The sequence below is a fragment of the Petromyzon marinus genome, chromosome 59 (genome assembly GCF_048934315.1).
Source record: "Petromyzon marinus isolate PM22_M1 ecotype Great Lakes invasive population chromosome 59, UKy_Petmar_22M1.pri1.0, whole genome shotgun sequence".
NCBI classification, from domain to species: domain Eukaryota; kingdom Metazoa; phylum Chordata; class Hyperoartia; order Petromyzontiformes; family Petromyzontidae; genus Petromyzon; species Petromyzon marinus.
The window spans coordinates 5,611,919-5,633,973 of NC_133725.1; the positions used below are offsets into that span (position 1 = coordinate 5,611,919).

The following is a 22,055-nucleotide window of genomic DNA, read 5'->3' on the forward strand; positions in this document are numbered from 1 at the left end:
TTGGGCAGTGGTTTTGCCAGCGGGCAGTGGTTTTGGCGGCGGTGGGCTCTTTGGGCAGTACGCTGTGGGTGGCAGGTGGTGAGCGGCGGGTGGTGGCGGCGCTCACCCAGGTGGAAGCGCTGGTGGGCGAGGCGGCGCTCCGCGTCGCTCACGGGCTGCGCGTCGAGCCGCTGGAGCGAGCGGAGGTGGAACACCGTGTGCGCGCGGTAGTGCGGCAGCGCCGCCACGGGATTCCCCGCCAGCGCCAGCGACACCAACCCCTGCAGTGCCTTCAGCCGGCTCACGTCCTGCAGCTGTACGCGCACGCGCACACGCACAAAAGACAAAGGTGCCCTGTCCGTATAGCTATCACGGACTGTGGCGGCTGTTAGCGAGCACCGATGAAGGTCGGCACAGCACATGAAGGGGTGGTGGGTGGCCAGCACCACGTGCGGCCACCTTTATCTCCACGGTGGTGATGTTTACACACCCTCACCACTCCCCACCCTCTTCACCATGGCGATGTCCTAGCGCCCCTCCTCCTCACCAAGCTCCTCACCATGGCGGTGCCCTAGTGCCTCTCCTCACCACTCTCCCCACGCTCCCCACCGAGGCGATGCCCTAGCGCCCCTCCTCCTCACCACGATCCTCACTATGGCGATATCCTAGCCCCCCACCTCCTGACTAAGCTCTTCGGCGTGGTGATATCCTAGCGCCCCTCCTCCTCACCACACTCCCCATGCTCCTCACCGAGGTGATGTTGTTGTCTCGCAGGTCCAGCGAGCGAAGGCAGCGCAGGCGGCGCGGCAGCCACGCGGGGATGGCTTCCACGTGGTTGGAGGCGAGCGCCAGCGTCTGCAACTGCGCCATGTGCTCCAGGCCCTCGATCTTCCTAGCGGAGGTGGTGCAGACACAACAACAACAGCAGCAACAACAACAACAACAATAACACTCTCGCGGGGTGTCCTCCATACACGTCACTCCTCCCCTCCTCTTCCTTGCCAGTGGCCACAGTGTCAGTCATTGTGTCAGTCACTGTGACAGTTACAGTGGCAGTCGCAGTGGCAGTCACTGTGACTGTCACTGTGCTCCCTACCCAGGTGTCAGTGAGGGTATTCCACGACTGTGTGAGACACTTTGACAGAGAGGGCTGCAGGGTGCATGCGCAGGGTGCAGGTGCAGGGTGCTGAGTGCAGGGTTCGTAGTGCTTGGTGCAGGGTGCTGAGTGCAGGGTGCTGGGTTCAGGTGCGTGAGTGTGACACGGCCGTACCTGACGAGGTTGCGGTGAGGTTGTGGTGAGGTAGTGATGACAATGTGTGAGTGAGAGAGAGATGCTGTAAGTATTGAGGTTGTGGCGGGTTTGTGACGTAGTTGCGACGAGGTGTGTGACAGGCCGTACGTGATGAGGTTGTGGGACAGGTGGAGCTCACGTAGCGACCCCAGTCGCTCCATGTGCTCCATCTTCTCGATGACGTTGTGACTCAACGTGAGTACCTCCAGTCGCTCACACCGCTCCAGGTTCTCTATGTACTGTGGAGCACGCGCAACAGGGGGTGAGGGTGTGTGTGCAGTACACACGGGGAGGTGAGCGTGTGTGTAGGACACCACGTATCTATTCCGTGTGCAGGGGCGGCCCTAGACTAGCTGCCAGCAACTGGCGCCCTAGGCGAACCATGCAATTGGCACTCCCACCCCCAAACCCTAAGGGCAGATCAAGGCTGAGGTATTTGGTAAACCGGTAAACATTTTGCCCCTCTTTTCCATTTCATGTTTTTTTAAGCGTATTGTTTTAAACAGAGGCATAATTATTTGGTTTGTCCGTCTGTCCGTCTGTCCGACCAATACATTCCCAGAAATGTTGAGAAATTAAATGTAATTCAAATTCCCTCTGAACGCGCACGGGAATTGAAACAATGACGTTTTCGTTATGTTATTTGTATATATTTTGTATTTGTATTTCATTCCTAGAATTTGGCACCCCACTGAAGTTGGCGCCCTAGGTGACCGCCTTGTTCACCGATATGGAAGGGCCGCTCCTGTCCGCGTGTGTGTGCCAAATACGTTTTGTGTCTGTGCCATGTCTACTGTTCCGTGTCAGTGCCATGTCTATTCTGTATCTGTACCGTGTATATTCCGTGTCTGCAGCGAGTACGTTCCGTGTCTGTGCCATGTCTAGTCCGTGTCGGCAGCAAGTACGTTACGTGTCAGTGCCATGTCTATTCCGTGTCTGCGCCAAGTACATTCCGTGTCTGTACCATGTATATTCCGTGTCTGCAGCGAGTATGTTCCGTGTCAGTGCCGCGTCTATTCCGTGTCTGTGCAAGTACGTTCCGTGTCTGTGCCGTGTCTATTCCGTGTCTGCAGCGAGTACGTTCCGTGTCTGTGCCATGTCTAGTCCGTGTCTGCGCCAAGTACGTTCCGTGTCTGTGCCGTGTATATTCCGTGTCTGCAGCGAGTACGTTCCGTGCCTGTGCCGTGTCTATTCCGTGTCTTCGCCAAGTACATTCCGTGTCTGTACCATGTATATTCCGTGTCTGCAGCGAGTATGTTCCGTGTCAGTGCCATGTCTATTCCGTGTCTGCAGCGAGTACGTTCCGTGTCTGTGCCATGTCTATTCCGTGTCTGCAGCGAGTACGTTCCGTGCCTGTGCCATGTCTAGTCCGTGTCGGCAGCAAGTACGTTCCGTGTCTATGCCGCGTCTATTCCGTGTCTGTGCAGTGTCTGCGCGCCGTGTCCGCCCCGCATCTGTGCCGTGAGCGTACGCGGAACTTCTTGCCGCTGTCGCGGGCCAGCGCCAGGTTGAGGGAGCGCACGAGCGCCAGGTCCTCCTGCCGGCTCACGCGGCGCAACAGCGCCTCGGTGATGTAGCGCACGCCCTCCACGGGGGCGCCGTCACCACGTGCCGACGCCGACAGCTCCTCTCCCTCCTCCTCTGCTGGCACCGCACGTGCACACGGGGTAACACCAAGATCCCCCGTGTAGCCTTAACAGACTATTTGGGGCAAGTGCCGTTAGCGAGTAGCACCTACGAAGGCCGGCACGGCACACGAAGGGGGTGGGTGGCCAGCAGCACCATGCGCCCGGCCACTTGTGTCTCCTGAGTGGAGATGTTTAGATACTGCACCAGGTACTAACTTAAGGCTGAGTCGACATAGGAGAGACCCAGGACCGGTTCAAATATTCGCTGTCACTGAAATTGGCCACGAGCGGGAATCGAAGTCGGCCCGCCGGGTTCGAAGTGGATTGCATGAACCACTGCACCTACCGCTCTCCAAAAACAACCACCGCTATTTGTCACCACGGCGCTTGTGCCAGGCTAGGTGCATTGCTCCCCACACACAGGCACGCACATACACAGGTGCACACACACATGCAGCTGGGAACTGAAAACCCAATTCGCGAAGAAGCTCCCAGCATGCGGAGTGAAACGCGATAATTTTTTGTTGGTGTTTTCCCTTTTGCTTTATATATATAAAAAAAAATGTTTTATCAGGGTTAAATTGACTTAATATGAAACCCTCCGAATATAGCATTCATCCCTTAATGTGATTATGCATGTAATTATTGTACAGCGTTGTGAGATGCAATTAGCATGAATGACGCGATGTGAAACTAAAACTATGATTTATCGTTATTGTCGCGCGTAACAGCAACGCGGCCCGAACCCACGTGGGAGAGGGCGGCCCCTCCCCCCCCGGTCCCTCCGTTTCCCCAGCCCCCCTCACCATCGCTGTTGTCGCTCGCGCTTTGAGGTTGCCCCGCGGCTGCCGCCGGTGCCACGGGGGTCACTGAACCTCCGCCAGGCCCCCCGCCACCGGTGCGCGAGGACCCTCGCTGGGGCCGAGTCCCCGGGGACGGACTGCGCGCGGGGGACCCGGCAGGGCCCGGGCTGGGCGTGCGGCCCCTCCCTCTCCTCCTCATCCTCCTCCCGGCTGATGATGATGATGATGACGATGGTGCTGATGTTGCTGCTGCTTCTGCTGCGAGTGCTCCTTTTGCTTCTTCTTCTGCTGATCCTACTGCTGGTGCTGTTGTTGTTTTTGCTGCTGTTGCTGATGCTACTGATGCTGCTGCTGGTGGTGCTGCTGAAACCAGAGACACACGGAGACACAAGAATGCATTTCAAAAGCAAGATTGATCAAGAGAGTTGTTTATCGAGCAAAGAGTCATCGAGTCTCAAGACGCTTCCCAAGGAGAGTCCTGCACTGGGATGTTTGGACGTTTTTCCTTGCGGAGCGTTTTCATATCGAGAGAACTGACAGAATGAGACTCAAGCGCACAGTTGAGATACGGCGGGGGACAGCAGGGGGACAAGGGGACACAGAGAGACACGGGGATAGAGGGAGGCACAGGGGAACACGGAGACATACAAAGGGACACGGGGAGAATCTACGAAACATAGAGAGACACAGGATGACATATTGTGACATGGGAGGGCACACGAAGGAAGGCACAAGTGGACACAGAGACACACAGAGACTCACGGCGACGCGCGGAGTCTCACGGAGACACGTCAGAGGACGCGTGGGGACACACGGGGACGCGGGCAGTGGCCCGTGTCGCGGATCAATACCGGTGCTTGTGTCACACTCGCCGCGTTACCAACACCGCATTCACTTCCCTATCTCACCAGCAGTCCCAGCGCACCGCACATTGACGGCACCGACCGAGACTACCACTGATTCACTATTAGGATACACTGTGATAACGCACCGCACACTCACAGCACCGCCCAAGACTCCCACTGTCACTCACCACTCGGAGACACTGCAACAAAGCACCGTGTACTCAGAGCACCGCTCACTCGCAGCGCTGCCCTAGACTCCCACTGTCACTCACCACTCGGAGACACTGCAATGAAGCACCGTGTACTCACAGCACCGCCCTAGACTCCCACTGTCACTCACCACTCGGAGACACTGCAATAACGCACCGTGTACTCACAGCACCGCTCACTCGCAGCACCGCCCTAGACTCCCACTGTCACTCACCACTCGGAGACACTGCAATAACGCACCGTGTACTCACAGCACCGCTCACTCGCAGCGCTGCCCTAGACTCCCACTGTCGCTCACCACTCGGAGACACTGCAATAACGCACCGTGTACTCACAGCACCGCTCGCTCACAGCGCTGCCCGACTCCCACCGTCACAGCAGCACGAGGAAACACTGATGAGTGTCATCATCACTGGCACAGCTGCACCGTCTGTAGGAAGTCGATAGAGTGGATTGGCCATGCAACGGCACCCCATACTATTAAACTAAACTAAAAACTAAACGGCACACATACAGCAGAAGCTGCTTCACTGCGAATCTCACAACGTCCCGGTCATGTGACACGCAGCGATAATGGGAAGATTGTCTGCGTGTTCCGCGTGTGTAAGCGTGTCAGTGTGTACTGTGCGTCAGCGCCTCAGAGTGTGTTCCTCGTGTATGTGTGTACCGCGTGTCAGTATGTTCTGCGTGTGTGTGTGTGCTGTGTGTCAGTGTGTTAGTGCTGTCCGTGTGTTAGTGTGTTAGTATGTGCCGCGTGTGTGCGTACCATGTGTCAGCGCGTAAGTGTGTTCCACGCATCATTGTTTCGCGTGTGTACTGCGGTGTTCTGTGTGAATGTGTTCCGCGTGTGTGCGCACCGTGTATCAGCGCGTCAGTGTGCTCCATGCATCAGTGTACTGCGGTGTTCTGTGTGTCAGTGAATTGCGAGTGTGTGCGTAGCGCGTGTCAGTGCGTTCCGTGTGTCAGTGTGTTCCGTGTGTCAGTGCGTTCCACGTGTCAGTGTGTTCCACGTGTCAGTGTGTTCCACGTGTCAGTGCGTTCCACGTGTCAGTGTGTTCCACGTGTCAGTGGGTTCCGTGTGTCAGTGTGTTCCACGTGTCAGTGCGTTCCGCGTGTCAGTGCGTTCCACGTGTCAGTGCGTTCTGAGTGTCAGTGTGTTCCACGTGTCAGTGTGTTCTGAGTGTCAGTGCGTTCCGTGTGTCAGTGTGTTCCACGTGTCAGTGCGTTCCGTGTGTCAGTGTGTTCCGTGTGTCAGTGTGTTCCGTGTGTCAGTGTGTTCCGTGTGTCAGTGTGTTCTGAGTGTCAGTGCGTTCCGTGTGTCAGTGTGTTCCACGTGTCAGTGCGTTCCGTGTGTCAGTGTGTTCCGTGTGTCAGTGTGTTCCGTGTGTCAGTGTGTTCCGTGTGTCAGTGCGTTCCGTGTGTCAGTGCGTTCCGTGTGTCAGTGTGTTCTGAGTGTGTGCGTTCCGTGTGTCAGTGTGTTCCACGTGTCAGTGCGTTCCGTGTGTCAGTGTGTTCCGTGTGTCAGTGCGTTCCGTGTGTCAGTGTGTTCCACGTGTCAGTGCGTTCCGTGTGTCAGTGTGTTCCGTGTGTCAGTGCGTTCCGTGTGTCGGTGTGTTCTGAGTGTGTGCGTTCCGTGTGTCAGTGTGTTCCGTGTGTCAGTGTGTTCCGTGTGTCAGTGCGTTCCGTGTGTCAGTGCGTTCCGTGTGTCAGTGTGTTCCACGTGTCAGTGCGTTCCGTGTGTCAGTGTGTTCCGTGTGTCAGTGCGTTCCGTGTGTCAGTGTGTTCTGAGTGTCAGTGCGTTCCGTGTGTCAGTGTGTTCTGAGTGTCAGTGCGTTCCACGTGTCAGTGCGTTCCGTGTGTCAGTGCGTTCCACGTGTCAGTGCGTTCCGTGTGTCAGTGCGTTCCGTGTGTCAGTGCGTTCCGTGTGTCAGTGCGTTCCACGTGTCAGTGTGTTCCACGTGTCAGTGTGTTCCGTGTGTCAGTGTGTTCCACGTGTCAGTGCGTTCTGAGTGTCAGTGCGTTCCACGTGTCAGTGTGTTCCACGTGTCAGTGTGTTCCACGTGTCAGTGCGTTCCACGTGTCAGTGTGTTCCCACGTGTCAGTGTGTTCCACGTGTCAGTGTGTTCCACGTGTCAGTGTGTTCCAAGTGTCAGTGCGTTCCGTGTGTCAGTGTGTTCCACGTGTCAGTGCGTTCCACGTGTCAGTGTGTTCCACGTGTCAGTGTGTTCCAAGTGTCAGTGTGTTCCGTGTGTCAGTGTGTTCCACGTGTCAGTGCGTTCCACGTGTCAGTGCGTTCCACGTGTCAGTGTGTTCCACGTGACAGTGTGTTCCGTGTGTCAGTGTGTTCCACGTGTCAGTGTGTTCCGAGTGTCAGTGTGTTCCACGTGTCAGTGCGTTCCACGTGTCAGTGTGTTCTGAGTGTCAGTGTGTTCCACGTGTCAGTGTGTTCCAAGTGTCAGTGTGTTCCGTGTGTCAGTGTGTTCCACGTGTCAGTGCGTTCCACGTGTCAGTGCGTTCCACGTGTCAGTGTGTTCCACGTGTCAGTGTGTTCCGTGTGTCAGTGTGTTCCACGTGTCAGTGTGTTCCCCGTGTCAGTGTGTTCCGTGTGTCAGTGTGTTCCGTGTGTCAGTGTGTTCCGGGTGTGTGCGTACTGCGTGTGTGTGTTCCGCGTGTCAGCACGTCAGCGTGTTCCGCTTGCGAGTGTGTCCCGTGTGTGCACCGCGTGTGTGTGTACCGCGTGCGTGTGTGTGCACCGTGTGTGTGTGTGTACCGCGTGTGTGTGTACCGCGTGCGTGTGTACCGCGTGCGTGTGTACCATGTGCGTGTGTGTGTACCATGTGCGTGTGTGTGTACCGCGTGCGTGCGTGTGTACCGCGTGCGTGTGTACCGCGTGCGTGTGTACCACGTGCGTGTGTGTGCACCGTGTGTGTGCACCGTATGTGTGCACCGCGTGCGTGTGTACCGCGTGCGTGTGTACCGCGTGCGTGTGTGTGCACCGCGTGTGCGTGCACCGCGTGTGTGTGTGCACCGCTTGTGTGTGTACCGCGTGCGTGTGTGTGCACCGTGTGTGTGCACCGTGTGTGTGCACCGTGTGTGTGCACCGCGTGCGTGTGCACCGCGTGCGTGTGTACCGCGTGCGTGTGCGTGCACCGCGTGTGCGTGCACCGTGTGTGTGCACCGCGTGCGTGTGTACCGCGTGCGTGTGTACCGCGTGCGTGTGTGTGTACCGTGTGTGTGTGCACCGCGTGCGTGTGTACCACGTGCGTGTGTACCGCGTGCGTGTGTGTGTACCGTGTGTGTGTGTACCGCGTGCGTGTGTACCGCGTGCGTGTGTACCGCGTGCGTGTGTGTGTACCGTGTGTGTGTGCACCGCGTGCGTGTGTACCGCGTGCGTGTGTACCGCGTGCGTGTGTGTGTACCGTGTGTGTGTGCACCGCGTGTGTGTGTACCGCGTGCGTGTGTACCGCGTGCGTGTGTGCCGCGTGCGTGTGTACCGCGTGCGTGTGTGTGTACCGCGTGCGTGTGTGTGTACCGTGTGTGTGTGCACCGCGTGCGTGTGTACCGCGTGCGTGTGTACCGCGTGCGTGTGTGTGTACCGCGTGCGTGTGCGTGCACCGCGTGTGCGGTCTCGCCACACGTTGGTCGCACTTCCTCCTTGGCAGCCGAGTCGCGGCTGGTGGTGCGAGCGGCGACGAGGACTCCGTCTCAAAAGTTCCTTGACTCTCGCTCCTTGACTCTCGCTCCTTGACTCTCGCTCCTTGACTCTCGCTCCACGACTCTCGCTCCACTCCTTGTTGAGCATTACACAAGACGGTGTTGGGGGGGTGGGGGGGGGGGGAATGGTGGCACAGCGGTTAGCATGCAACACTCTGAACCCGGCTGTCCGAGTTTGATTCCTGGCCACGGCCAAGATCAGTGGCGAGTGACGTCAGATTAAAAGCCAAATTGTGAGTTCCTGGCTCAAATGAACCAACACTGAGCTGTTTACAGCGCCTCCAGAGCCAGTTAGTGGGAAACTCCACGTTACTATGACGGGGGTAGGGAAGTCTCTCTAGATGACAACTGCTGGTGACTTCCACACAAAGTGGTGATTGTTTTATCCACCCCGCATGGAGGGACGGATGATGATGGACTCGGTCAACCCATGGGGAAAAGTCATTCCCATAGGGTAACATGGGGAAAATACATTTATAGAGAGTTTGATTACCTCTGATTGTACTGGCAAGGAAGGGGCTTGAACTTTAACGGTCAGAATCTAAACAATACATCGGAACGTATTATAATAACAATAATAACTGTGTAAACGTGACAATCCGGTCGGGTGGTGGAGGGGCTTAACGACAATGATTTTATTCACATAACCACCATTTGGCCTAACCCAGGGGTCAGCAACTAAAAGAAAGAACAAGGGGCATTTTTTTCGAATTCGGTAAAAAAACCCCCAAACGTTTCAAGAGCCGCAGTGCACGTGAATAACACGAGGACGGCGGTCCTGAATAAATACCGCCACAAAGCAAGCCCTTACTGAGCCGCATGCGGCTCAGGGGCCGCAGGTTACCGACTGCTGGCCTCACCCAGGAACAAACACCGTGACACGATGTTACGTGGAACTTCCTTCGAACAAACACCGTGACACGATGTTACGTTGAACTTCCTTCGAACAAACACCGTGACACGATGTTACGTGGAACTTCTCTCGAACAAACACCGTGACACGATGTTACGTGGGACTTCTCTTGAACAAACACCGTGACACGATGTTACGTGGGACTTCTCTCGAACAAACACCGTGACACGATGTTACGTGGAACTTCTCTCGAACAAACACCGTGACACGATGTTACGAGGAACTTCTCTCGAACAAACACCGTGACACGATGTTACGTGGAACTTCTTTCCAACAAATACCGTAAAACAAAACGTGAACTTGTAACACCGCGTAGGGCGAGAGAGAAGAGAGACGGGAGGACGACTCAGAGGAGGCGCCAGGAGGAATGAGCCACAGACGAGGAGCGGGAAGGCAGTAAGCAAGCAGCAGCAGCAGCATCCACGCGATGGTGATGAGCCGGCGCTGCCAACAATTACCCCACGCTCTGCGGTCCTCTATATACACGGGGTGTTATCGGCCAATAAACGATGGGTTTACCGCGTAGGCTTTTCGCGACCAATATCATCCATAATGGTGATATGTTTACGATGACAAATCCTTACTAATTGGCTGTGTCGGGTGGTGGCCGGTTTAACGACACAATGATATATTTACGAGATCTAACCCCCCCCCCCCCAAAAAAAACACCTGTATTATCGATAAAGGACGAGCGTTTGCACGTGTATGAGGATACCTGAACAGCCCCGCTCCCCGTTCCGAGTAAAACCCACACCCGGCACTAAATACATCAAAGAGCTGCTGCGTTAGAAGCCCGTGAGTGGGGGGCTCCGATTGAACCCCGCTCACCCCCCCCCAAACTCTCACCACCCAGAGACGCAAACCCCAGGGGGGTGGGGGCACTTGTAGGAAGGTCAATAGGTCAACGACACCACCCAGAGACGCAAACTCCAGGGGGGGCACTTGTAGGAAGGTCAATAGGTCAACGACACTACCCAGAGACGCAAACCCCAGGGGGGGGGGGCACTTGTAGGAAGGTCAATAGGTCAACGACATCACCCAGAGATGCAAACCCCGGGGGGGGGGCACTTGTAGGAAGGTCAATAGGTCAACGACACCATCCAGAGACGCAAATCCCAGGGGGGGCACTTGTAGGAAGGTCAATAGGTCAACGACACTACCCAGAGACGCAAACCCCGGGGGGCACTGGTAGGAAGGTCAATAGGTCAACGACATCACCCAGAGATGCAAACCCCGGGGGGGGGGCACTTGTAGGAAGGTCAATAGGTCAACGACACCACCCAGAGACGCAAACCCCAGGGGGGGGGCACTTGTAGGAAGGTCAATAGGTCAACGACACCATCCAGAGACGAAAATCCCAGGGGGGGCACTTGTAGGAAGGTCAATAGGTCAACGACACTACCCAGAGACGCAAACCCCGGGGGGCACTGGTAGGAAGGTCAATAGGTCAACGAGACCACCCAGAGACGCGAACCCCGGGGGGGGGGCACTTGTAGGAAGGTCAATAGGTCAACGAGAGCCGGGGTGGAGGAGTCGTAGACGAGGAGGAGAGAGAGAGAGAATGTCCTCCCGTTGGTATTTAACAGAACATTATATTAACGCGATTTAACACCAAAAACCCCCTCCCCCTTTATTGTGAATAATATTGGTCGCGAAAGCATACGCGTTATTAAACTGATTTAACAGAATAAAACCGCGGCTTTAAAACGCATTGAATAATATATAATAGGCGACGTTTCGGTCAATGGACCTTCTGCACGGCGCACGTTAGTCAAGAGAGCAGGGAGATTCTAGATTTAAAGCTTTCGTGACTGCTAGGATCCATACTCTTTGGTTCTATTGGGTAAAGTCACGTAGGTGAAAATAAAATAACAAAAAAATAGAACCAAAGAGTATGGATCCTAGCAGTCACGAAAGCTTTAAATCTAGAATTGATAACCTCTATGGGGAGGGCTTTCACCTATCTGTTAGAGCTTTTAAGAGACAACGGGACAAGAAGTCGCAACTCATCGAGACGCTGACCTTCCTCAAAAGATGCCGCGATCACAAGCTTAAAGGTCGTGATCTAAGCGTGGCTTCTCCCACTCCAGCGCTGTCCTCCAGACAGTCTCGTCCCTTCACCTGATGAAGGCCGCTTGTGTTGTGGCCGAAACGTCGTGATTTTTTGTTATTTTATTTTCACCTACGTGACTTTACCCAATAGAACCAAAGAGTAGAGCAGGGAGACTCAGGGTCTCGGGGGAGAGACGCGGGGAGAGAGAAAGAGGATGGCGCTTGTGATCTCTCTACCCGGGCAGGAGAGATCATGTTCGTGGAGAGAGACACGGGGAGAGAAACATGGGGAGACAGGGGAGAGAGACACGGGGGAGTGAGACACGGGGAGACAGGGGAGAGAGGGGAGAGGGACACGGGGGAGAGAGACACGGGGAGACAGGGGAGAGAGACGCGGGGAGAGGGACACGGGGGAGAGAAACAGGGGAGAGAGACGGGGAGAGAGACACGGGGAGAGAGACACGGGGAGACAGGGGAGAGAGACACGGGGAGACAGGGGAGAGGGACACGGGGGAGAGAGACACGGGGAGAGAGACACGGGGGAGAGAGACATGGGGGAGAGAGACAGGGGAGAGAGACACGGGGAGAGAGACAGGGGAGAGAGACACGGGGGAGAGAGACACGGGGAGACAGGGGAGAGAGACACGGGGAGACAGGGGAGAGAGACACGGGGAGAGAGACAGGGGAGAGAGACACGGGGGAGAGAGACACGGGGAGACAGGGGAGAGAGACACGGGGGAGAGAGACGTGGGGAGAGAGACACGGGGAGACGGGAGAAAGACACGGGGAGAGGGACACGGGGAAGAGAGACAGGGGAGAGAGACAGGGGAGAGAGACACGGGGAGAGAGACACGGGGTAAAGAGACACGGGGAGACAGGGGAGAGAGACGCGGGGAGAGGGACACGGGGGATAGAGACAGGGGAGAGAGACACGAGGGAGAAAGACACGGGGAGAGAGACACGGGGAGACAGGTGAGAGAGACACGGGGGAGAAAGACACGGGGAGAGAGACGTGGGGGAGAGAGACAGGGGAGACGGGGGAGAGAGATACGGGGGAGAAAGACACGGGGAGAGAGACGCGGGGAGAGAGACACGGGGAGAGAGACACGGGGAGACAGGGGAGAGACGTAGGGAGAGCAAGGATGAGGGAGATGGAGGAGCGGGGAGTACGATTGGCTACGTACGGTGCGAAAGAAGCTCATCATACAGTACAGTACATACAGACAACTGTGAGGGAGGGAGAGACGGGGAGAGTCAGTGAGAGTTGGAGAGTTTCAGGGGAGGCGGATAGGCAGACTCAGGGAGACTCGGGTAGACAGGTTTACTCACTCAGGTAGACTCGGGTTTACTCACTCAGGTAGACACGGGTTTACTCACTCAGGTAGACACAGATTTACTCACTCAGGTAAACACGAATTTACTCACTCAGGTAGACACGGGTTTACTCACTCAGGTAGACACGGGTTTACTCACTCAGGTAGACACGGGTTTACTCACTCAGGTAGACACGGGTTTACTCACTCAGGTAGACACAGGTTTACTCACTCAGGTAGACAGGTTTACTTACTCAGGTAGACACGGGTCTACTCACTCAGGTAGACACGGGTTTACTCACTCAGGTAGACACAGGTTTACTTACTCAGGTAGACAGGTTTACTCACTCAGGTAGACACGGGTTTACTCACTCAGGTAGACACGGGTTTACTCACTCAGGTAGACACGGGTTTACTCACTCAGGTAGTCACAGGTGGACTCACTCAGGTAGACACGGGTTCACTCACTCAGGTAGACACGGGTTTACTCACTCAGGTAGACACAGGTTACTCACTCAGGTAGACACGGGTTTACTCACTCAGGTAGACACGGGTTTACTCACTCAGGTAGACACGGGTTGACTCACTCAGGTAGACACGGGTTTACTCACTCAGGTAGTCACAGGTGGACTCACTCAGGTAGACACGGGTTTACTCACTCAGGTAGACACGGGTTTACTCAATCAGGTAGTCACGGGTTTACTCACTCAGGTAGACACGGGTTTACTCACTCAGGTAGACACGGGTTTACTCACTCAGGTAGACACGGGTTTACTCACTCAGGTAGACACGGGTTTACTCACTCAGGTAGACACGGGTTCACTCACTCAGGTAGACTCGGGTTTACTCACTCAGGTAGACACGGGTTCACTCACTCAGGTAGACACGGGTTTACTCACTCAGGTAGACACGGGTTTACTCACTCAGGTAGACACGGGTTTACTCACTCAGGTAGACACGGGTTTACTCACTCAGGTAGACACAGGTTTACTCACTCAGGTAGACACGGGTTTACTCACTCAGGTAGACACGGGTTTACTCACTCAGGTAGACACGGGTTTACTCACTCAGGTAGACACGCGTTTACTCACTCAGGTAGACACGGGTTTACTCACTCAGGTAGACACGGGTTCACTCACTCAGGTAGACACGAGTTTACTCACTCAGGTAGACACGGGTTTACTCACTCAGGTAGACACGGGTTTACTCACTCAGGTAGACACGGGTTTACTCACTCAGGTAGACTCGGCGATATTCGGGTCGACTTAGGAACTCTGACACGGGTGGACTGAGGGAGATTTGGGTCGACTCAATACATCTGACACGGGTGGACTGAGGGACACTCTGGTTGACTTAAGCACCCTGACTAGGGTCGACTGAGGGACACTCTGGTTGACTTAAGCACCCTGACTAGGGTCAACTGAGGCACACTCTGGTTGACTTAAGCACCCTGACTAGGGTCGACTGAGGCACACTCTGGTTGACTTAAGGACCCTGACTGGGGTCGACTGAGGGACACTCTGGTTGACTTAAGGACCCTGACTAGGGTCGACTGAGGGACACTCTGGTTGACTTAGGGACCCTGACTAGGATCGACTGAGGGACACTCTGGTTGACTTAAGCACCATGACTAGGGTCGACTGAGGGACACTCTGGTTGACTTAAGCACCCTGACTAGGGTCGACTGAGGGACACTCTGGTTGACTTAAGCACCCTGACTAGGGTCGACTGAGGGACACTCTGATTGACTTAAGCACCCTGACTAGGGTCGACTGAGGGACACTCTGGTTGACTTAAGCACCATGACTAGGGCCGACTGAGGGACACTCTGGTTGACTTGAGCACCCTGACTAGGGTCGACTGAGGGACACTCTGGTTGACTTAAGCACCCTGACTAGGGTCGACTGAGGGACACTCTGGTTGACTTAAGCACCCTGACTAGGGTCGACTGAGGGACACTCTGGTTGACTTAAGCACCCTGACTGGGGTCGACTGAGGGACACTCTGGTTGACTTAAGCACCCTGACTCGGGTCGACTGAGGGACACTCTGGTTGACTTAAGCACCCTGACTGGGGTCGACTGAGGGACCCTGACTGGGGTCGACTGAGGGACCCTGACTATGGTCGACCGAGGGAGACTCGGGTGGACTCAGGAACTCTGACTGGGGTGGACTCAGCGACTCTGCCTCGGGTGGACTCAGCGAGGAGTCACCGCCGCCGCCGCGCGAGATTCGCGCCGCGCCGCCACCGCGTCGCGCCGTCTCCAAGGCAACGCGCGGGCCCCCTCGCGACGCCATCTTGCTCAGGGTGGCGCGAGCGCGTGAGCGGGGGTGGGGACCGGGCGTGATGTCATCAACAAGCGGCTCCCTACCACCCCTCCCCCTACTCAAGGTGGCTGCCAATCCTCACCTAAGATGGAGGGGGGGGGATCTCGACGGCGCAGAAACGTGACATCGTCAGACACACGCGATGGCTATGAGATGTTAACTACCTCGCCTGGTGTACAGGAGGTCGTGGGTTCGATCCCGACCCTGACGCCTGCTGCTGTATATGGGGCCGTCTATAAATGACGTCGCGCGATTTTGGACGATTTTTGACCCCCCCCCCTTCGTCACACGACGTCACAAAAAGTCAGACCCCCCCCACAAACATGACGTCACAAAGCTCTGCCCCCCCCCCAAAAAAAATATAAAACATGCTTCAAATCGCTTTAAACTATTGTCATTGTAGTGCGTATTTAATGTGGCGCTCCACTCTGATTAGGCCTCGGCAAGGTAAGGTAAAAACAACGAGCCTACCTTTACCCTACCTTTTACCTTATCACAATACAATCACAATACAATCACTCTACCCTACCTTTTACCCTTCAGCAGGTAAGGTAAAAGGGTAAAAACAACGAACCTACCTTTACCTTACCACAATACAATCACTCTACCCTACCTTTTACCCTTCAGCAAGTAAGGTAAAAGGTTAAAAGCAGCGAGCCTACCTTTACCCTACCTTTTACCCTTACCCCATACAAATTACCCGATTACAGGGTAATTACTGGAGTACTTCTACACATGAACAAGGTTTATAACAGGTAAATGCTAGGTAGAGCGCTTTATTCATCTAGAATACTCTCGATTATTCCAATTTTACACGCTTTCTTTTAACTCACTCTGTTGTTGTTGTCGTTGTATCATCAAGTCTTGTAACTCAATTTTAACCCACTTCGCAATCTGGTATCGACTGCAAACGTGGTATACTTATGTCAAACTGATGACAATAATATATTCTATCATTAAAAATAAAATAAAAATGTTTTTAAACATATATATTTTTGGTTCTTTCGGTAAAGTCACGTTGAAGGGAAACAATAAAATAATAATATATATAAAACAATAAAATTCTCACGACGTTTCGACTGCAACGCAAGCAGTCATCACCAGGTGTGAAAAACCAACGGCAAGAAACATTTGAAAGAAGTGGCGGTTTGTATTTATTTTTAAAACGTTAGCACCACGGAGAGCGATTTGACAGTTTGTTTAGATGGACGAGTCCATCTATGTTCTGAAAAGAGGAGGGGGGAAGACGAAAAATTAATGTATGCTGTCTGAAAGCCACCGTAAGCGTGAACAATCAATTAAGACCCGAAATGGTTTATCAAATCCTTCCAATGATTGCTAAGCCAGAATCCATCTTCTCGGTTGAAATTGTCTATATTGTCACTGCGGTCACGAAAGCTTTAAATCATTTTTTATATGTTATGTTTTGGCTTGGGTCTAATTGTCCACTGTCAACTGACGTTGGCTGTAATTGCCCACGGCCCCCTTACGTTGTGGCAAGCTTCGGGGCCACTTCCTGGAGTCGTGGAGTTCTGCCATTTACTCGCACATTTCATAACAGCGTGTTTTTAAAAAAAAAGTTTAAAAAAAATATATTACTTTTGATTTAAAGCTTTCGTGACTGCAGTGATTCATATTCTTGGTTCTTTCGGTAAAGTCACGTTGAAGGGAAACAATATAATAATAAAATATATGGAGGCCACGGACTGCGCCATGGAGCTTTTAGTAGTAAACAAGGCACCGTATTTACCGGGTTAATACTTTGCGCTACCTTTACCCTACCGGGTAATTCTTCCGAGCTACCTATACCATACCCTTTACCTTACCCCTTGGCATGTCGACACCTTTACCTTTACCCTTTTACCCGGTTAAAAAAAGGTAAATTACCTTACCTTGCCGAGGCCTAACTCTGATGTTGTAGGAGAAAACATTTATTAAAAAGTCTATTTAATTAAGTAGAACGTGTTGTCTATATTTATTTAAAGTTGCGCATTTTGACGCCACGCACCTAGTGGGGGGGGGGGGGGTCAGACATTTGTGACGATGTGTGACGAGCGGGGGTTTGAGAAATGTGACGTCACATCAAAAAGCACAACTTTAAATAGACACGTTCTACTTAATTAGACTTTTTAATGTTTTCTCCTACAACATCAAAGTGTCAGCACCACATTAAATACGCACTACAATGACAATAGTTTAAAGCGATTTGAAGCGTGTTTTATTTTTGAGGGGGGGGGGCAGCTTTGTGACGTCATATCTGAGGGGGGGGGTCTGACTTTTTGTGACGTCGCGTGACGAAGGGGGGTCAAAAATCGCGTGACGTCATTTATAGACGGCCCCTTATTTAATTTTTTCGTTAGTGATTTGCTTACCTTTGTACTCCTACCGTGTGCTTCATAGCTCTTCGGATTCCTCCTGGAGTACAAAGATTTTGATTCTGTGTCCGATGATGCCTCACAAACAACTTTAGTCAGCCATGCGAGTCGACCCACAGCACCTGCTGCAGGGTCGTCTTGTCCCGTGACCTCCCCGTCACAGCGAGCCTCACGGCACAAGGTGCACCTAGCCTGGCACAAGGTGCACCTAGCCTGGCACAGCTGCCGTGGTGACGTCACCGTCACATCGTGGCGAAATGGGTATTGGTTTTATTGGTATACACTCTGTGTGTGTGTGGCCTTAAAAGGGAAAAATCTAGACGTTTCGGGCAATGACCCTTCCTATAGTCGGGCGGCGCAGTGTTACAAGTTGGCAGTCGGCAACAATTGCCCCCAGCTCTGTGGTCCTCTGTATAGGTCGGCACAAAAGTCAGGACACGACCGGTTTATTTCATTTATTTTAACATCGGAATTAAACCATTTTCAATATTTTTGCTTTAAGTTAACATTATTTTGTTTTATCAACGATTATTAAGGAGCTATTTCAAAAATGGAAAGAAATTTGATTCAAGGCGAACGAGTTCAATTAGTTTTTATTTTCAATGGATGCTAAACAATGCAGCTGTAATAATTACAAAGCTCTACATTTATTTCAAGATAATTTGTTAAAAAATAAATTAAACCACAGGTGATTTGTTGAAATATAATAACGCTATATCTATCATGTATTTTGGGCCACGCTGTGTACTGAGGTGTTATTAGCCAACCAATGAGTGATTACCCGTGTGAAGGGGAAACCCGCGTGTGAAGGGGAAACACTCGATCCCGTACAGACAGAACAGGTGGAGTCCACACTTTGCTGTGCCGCCTTCTCCTTGACGCTCACCCACGGGAAGCATGTTGGAACAGATGGAGATTAAATCACACTCTGCTGCACAGTACCGCCCTCGCGGCGACGCCCACTCCCAATTGTGCCAATCGCAAAAAAGGGAGGTGAGGTCGCCACGTGACAGCGGCCACCAATCGGACGAGTGTATCTACCTGGCGCACAGATGCATGGTGAACTTCTTCTGCGCCGTACGTAGCCAACCATACGAATCGGCGGTGCAGTGTTGAGTCTATGGGTAGTGTCAGCCTATGGGCAGTATGTATGTTGAACTTATTTCGCAACGTACATTGCGAAATAAGTTCGTAGGTGCGGGGGAAGGACAACAAACTAAATACAAAAGAGCGGTTCTGAAGAAACGCGTTTCCAATGTACTAGTGGCGTAATCCAGTGTATAAAAGTGTAGTGTACAATATTGTAGTGTATAGTGGTGTGTAGCTGTGTAGTGTATCGTGTACTGTGTAGTGTATGCATGTTGAACTTCTTTCGCACCACGCGAATCGGAGGTGCAGGGGGAAGAACAAACTAAACACTAAAAGCAGTTCTAAACAAACGAGTTTAGTCGATCTAGACGATTTGAAAGCGCATAGCTCCCTGTGGCTTCCTCATTTCGGACGTGAATGCGGATCCAGCAGCCGACCAATCGGAGGGCTCGCTCGCTTCTCCGCGTCGCGCAAAACAACGGAGGATCGACCAATCGGAGGGCTCGCTCGCTTCTCCGCGTCGCGCAAAACAACGGAGGATCGACCAATCGGAGGGCTCGCTCGCTTCTCCGCGTCGCGCAAAACAACGGAGGATCGACCAATCGGAGGGCTTGCTCGCTTCTCCGCGTCGCGCAAAACAACGGAGGATCGACCAATCGGAGGGCTCGCTCGCTTCTCCGCGTCGCGCAAAACAACAGAGGATCGACCAATCGGAGGGCTCGCTCGCTTCTCCGCGTCGCGCAAAACAACGGAGGATCGACCAATGGAAGCGCGCGCGTGTCACCTAGGGCGAGGGTTACCCCCCCCACCCCCCACGATTGATGGCAAAATGAACGGAAAGCGGAGAACGAAATCGCAATGACAACGGCCGGCCTTTAATCCACAATCCGAGCGCGGTTGGGGAAGGGGGGCAGGGGGCAACGCGCGAGCTCACAATCATTTACACCGCAGCGTTCGCACGCACCACGGCACCCCCCCCCCCCCAGCGTGGTGCCGGAGCACTTCCACACCAGTGACCAGTGTAAAGGAGACCCCCCCCAACAGCCAATCAAAGTGACCCACCACCACCAACCCTGCTGTTTATAATGCCTCTCTCTCTCCTCTCGAAAGAAGTAGCCGACGAGTCCATGATTATTTGCAAGGGACCCTCCTCCCCACACACGGCACGCCCCTCCCCGTCCACTCTAACTGATTCTCACCTGTGCAGGACCGATAGCTCGTTAATGTGTCCCATCGTGTTGAGTGACTACTGCTACTGCGGCTGCGGCTCTGTCTTCGCGTGGGGGCTGGGAGTCCTGCTGCTACGTGCTGCCCTTTGCCCCGAGCCTGTTAAATCAGACTTACATAAATAATGAACTTGTTACGTATTTATACGTAGTGACTCGCTTACCACTTTCTCTCTATCTTGCACTCCAATCGTGTGCGTGTATATTGTCCATAACAAAGGTATTCTGGCATGTCGCCCGTTGACGCTGGACGTAATTACCTGCGAAACGTGGCGTTCCTCAAATTGTAAATGTTGCGGATTTACTCGCCCAACACGTCCGGCGGGCTGAAGTAGTAAACGAATTGGCGCGTTTTGTTCACGTGACTAACCTAACTGGCTGTGCCGGGTGGTTGGAGGGTTACGACACAACATTTATACCCACGCGATTTAACCCCCCATAAAAAAAAAACCTTCGATATGAATAACATTGGTCGCGGAAGCGTCCTGCGTGTCAAACTTTGTATGTCGTGCTGCTGTTGTAACTCGCTGACCTCGTGCCCCACACTGTACATCAGTGAAAAAGCGCTTCATAGCTCATCGGATTCCTCCCGCAGTCTAAATAAAGATTCTAATTCTAAGGGAGGTCCCTTCCAATTGGACCCCCCCCGTCACCGCCCCCCACCCCCCACCCCGCCCCCCCGCCACTGGGGGGTGTGGATGATCGCGTGAGATTTTGTGGTGGAGAAATCAGAAGCAACGCCGCGGGAACGGCGCAAGCGGAGAGCGGGGGCGGCGCTCGTCACGGCCCGACGGCAAAGGCATAAAAAAAAAAAAACCTCGGCTTGAGATGGAATCATTGGTGAAGAGGCGGAGCGCCGTCCACCGACAGACGGTGCCCGGCGCTGGCGCAAGCTCGGCGCGTTTGCAGGATAGGACGGTGGTGGTGGTGGCGGTGGCGGTGGTGGTGGGGGGGGCGGTGGTCGTTGGGTCGTGGATTTCTGGAGGTGGATAGAGAAGTCGCACCCCCTCTCCCCCCCACCCCGCACGCCTACTGGGCGAGATCCACAACAGTGGACGATCATGGAACTTGGCCGATTGGCCACCGCTGCCCTCAGCAGGCTTAAGTGACCTACCCAACTTTATTTAAGTACCCCACCCCCACCCCTCCCCTGGAATGAACTTCCTGCATTTACGACCGCCCTCCTAACTGCAAGCTATCCCTTGATGTTAATATACACGCGACCACCAACTTCATGAGTCCGAACACGCCCCCAACAGCCAAATCCCAAGGGACCTCCCGCCCAGCATAAGGCCCCTCTCCCCCCTGCTCCCCATCTCAGAAGTTGGGCTTGTGCTTTTTCACCTCCACCATGAGGTGGTGGATGTTGATAAGCTCCCCGCGCACTGCCAGGTTCTTGAACGGCGGCTGGGACAGCACCTTCTGGAAGCGGTGGTAGTACTGGATGAGCTGCGTGAGGGCGCCCTGCGCGGAGTGGAAGGGGAGGGAGGGGGCATTGGGGGTCAGAGGGCGAGGGAAGAGGGGCGGGCACGCGGGGTCGGAGTGCGGGGGATGGGCGCGGCATGTGGGGTCGGAGGGCGTGGGAGGGGGGGGGGGCGGCCCCACGGGGTCAGAGGGCGACGGAGCAGAGCGGCACGTGGGGTCGGAGGGCGAGGAGCTGGAGCTCCACCCTCCCCGCCCCCCTCCCCGCCTTACTGTGAGGTGGTGTTCACGGTGGGTGGTGAGTGGCGGTGAGTGGCGGTGGTCACCTGAATGATGCCGGTGCCGTTCTTGAAGTTGGTGAAGGAGCGCATCACGTCCTGGTTGATGCCCTCGATCGCCGACTTCCACGTTGAGCCGAACCCACGCACCAGCGACACCACGTGCGCTGGGAGACGCGGGGACACGCGGGGAGACGCGGGGGGGATGTCAACACGGAGACACGGGGGAGACACGGGGAACATGGGGGACACACAGACACGGAGTCACGGGGAGACACGAGGTGACGCAGGGAGACACAGAGACAAGGAGATACGGGGAGACACGGGCAAGGAGTGACGGGGAGCCACAGAGACAAGTAGATACGGGGAGACACTGGCAAGGAGTGACGGGGAGACGTGGAGAGACACGGGGAGACACAAAGACGAGGAGCCCTGGGGAGACACGGGGACGTGAAGGGAGACACAGAGACACAGGGAGACACAGAGACACGGGGACGTGAAGGGAGACACAGAGACACAGGGAGACACAGAGACACAAGGAGACACAGAGACACAGGGAGACACAGGGACACAGGGAGACACAGAGACAC

At 54.2% G+C, this 22,055-nt stretch overlaps 2 protein-coding genes across 9 annotated transcripts in view; both read right to left on the reverse strand.

The window, feature by feature from the left end:
- CNTRL (centriolin) overlaps positions 1 to 15,081 on the reverse strand; it is a 58,982-nt gene extending 43,901 nt beyond the window's left edge. For 2 of the 8 annotated variants that reach the window (XR_012929982.1, XM_076053178.1), the window contains exons 1-7: positions 13,984 to 15,081; positions 8,353 to 8,546; positions 3,705 to 4,064; positions 2,742 to 2,914; positions 1,379 to 1,509; positions 730 to 871; positions 107 to 293 (exon numbers count right to left, since the gene is read on the reverse strand). Coding sequence is in view for 7 of the 8 variants with exons in the window: in XM_076053178.1 (XP_075909293.1) it covers positions 107 to 293; positions 730 to 871; positions 1,379 to 1,509; positions 2,742 to 2,914; positions 3,705 to 3,900 (829 nt within the window). In the remaining variant the exon portion in view is untranslated. The other 6 variants (XM_076053179.1, XM_076053184.1, XM_076053183.1 and 3 more) reach the window with 6 other exon arrangements.
- A 4,311-nt stretch (positions 15,082 to 19,392) lies between these two features.
- Positions 19,393 to 22,055, reverse strand: part of LOC116955383 (vacuolar protein sorting-associated protein 52 homolog) — a 31,298-nt gene continuing 28,635 nt past the window's right edge. Inside the window, exons 15-16 of the mRNA XM_076053196.1 lie at positions 21,514 to 21,632; positions 19,393 to 21,229 (exon numbers count right to left, since the gene is read on the reverse strand). Of these exons, the coding sequence (XP_075909311.1) occupies positions 21,083 to 21,229; positions 21,514 to 21,632 (266 nt within the window). The 3' untranslated portion in view covers positions 19,393 to 21,082. The remainder of the gene's footprint in view (positions 21,230 to 21,513; positions 21,633 to 22,055) is intronic.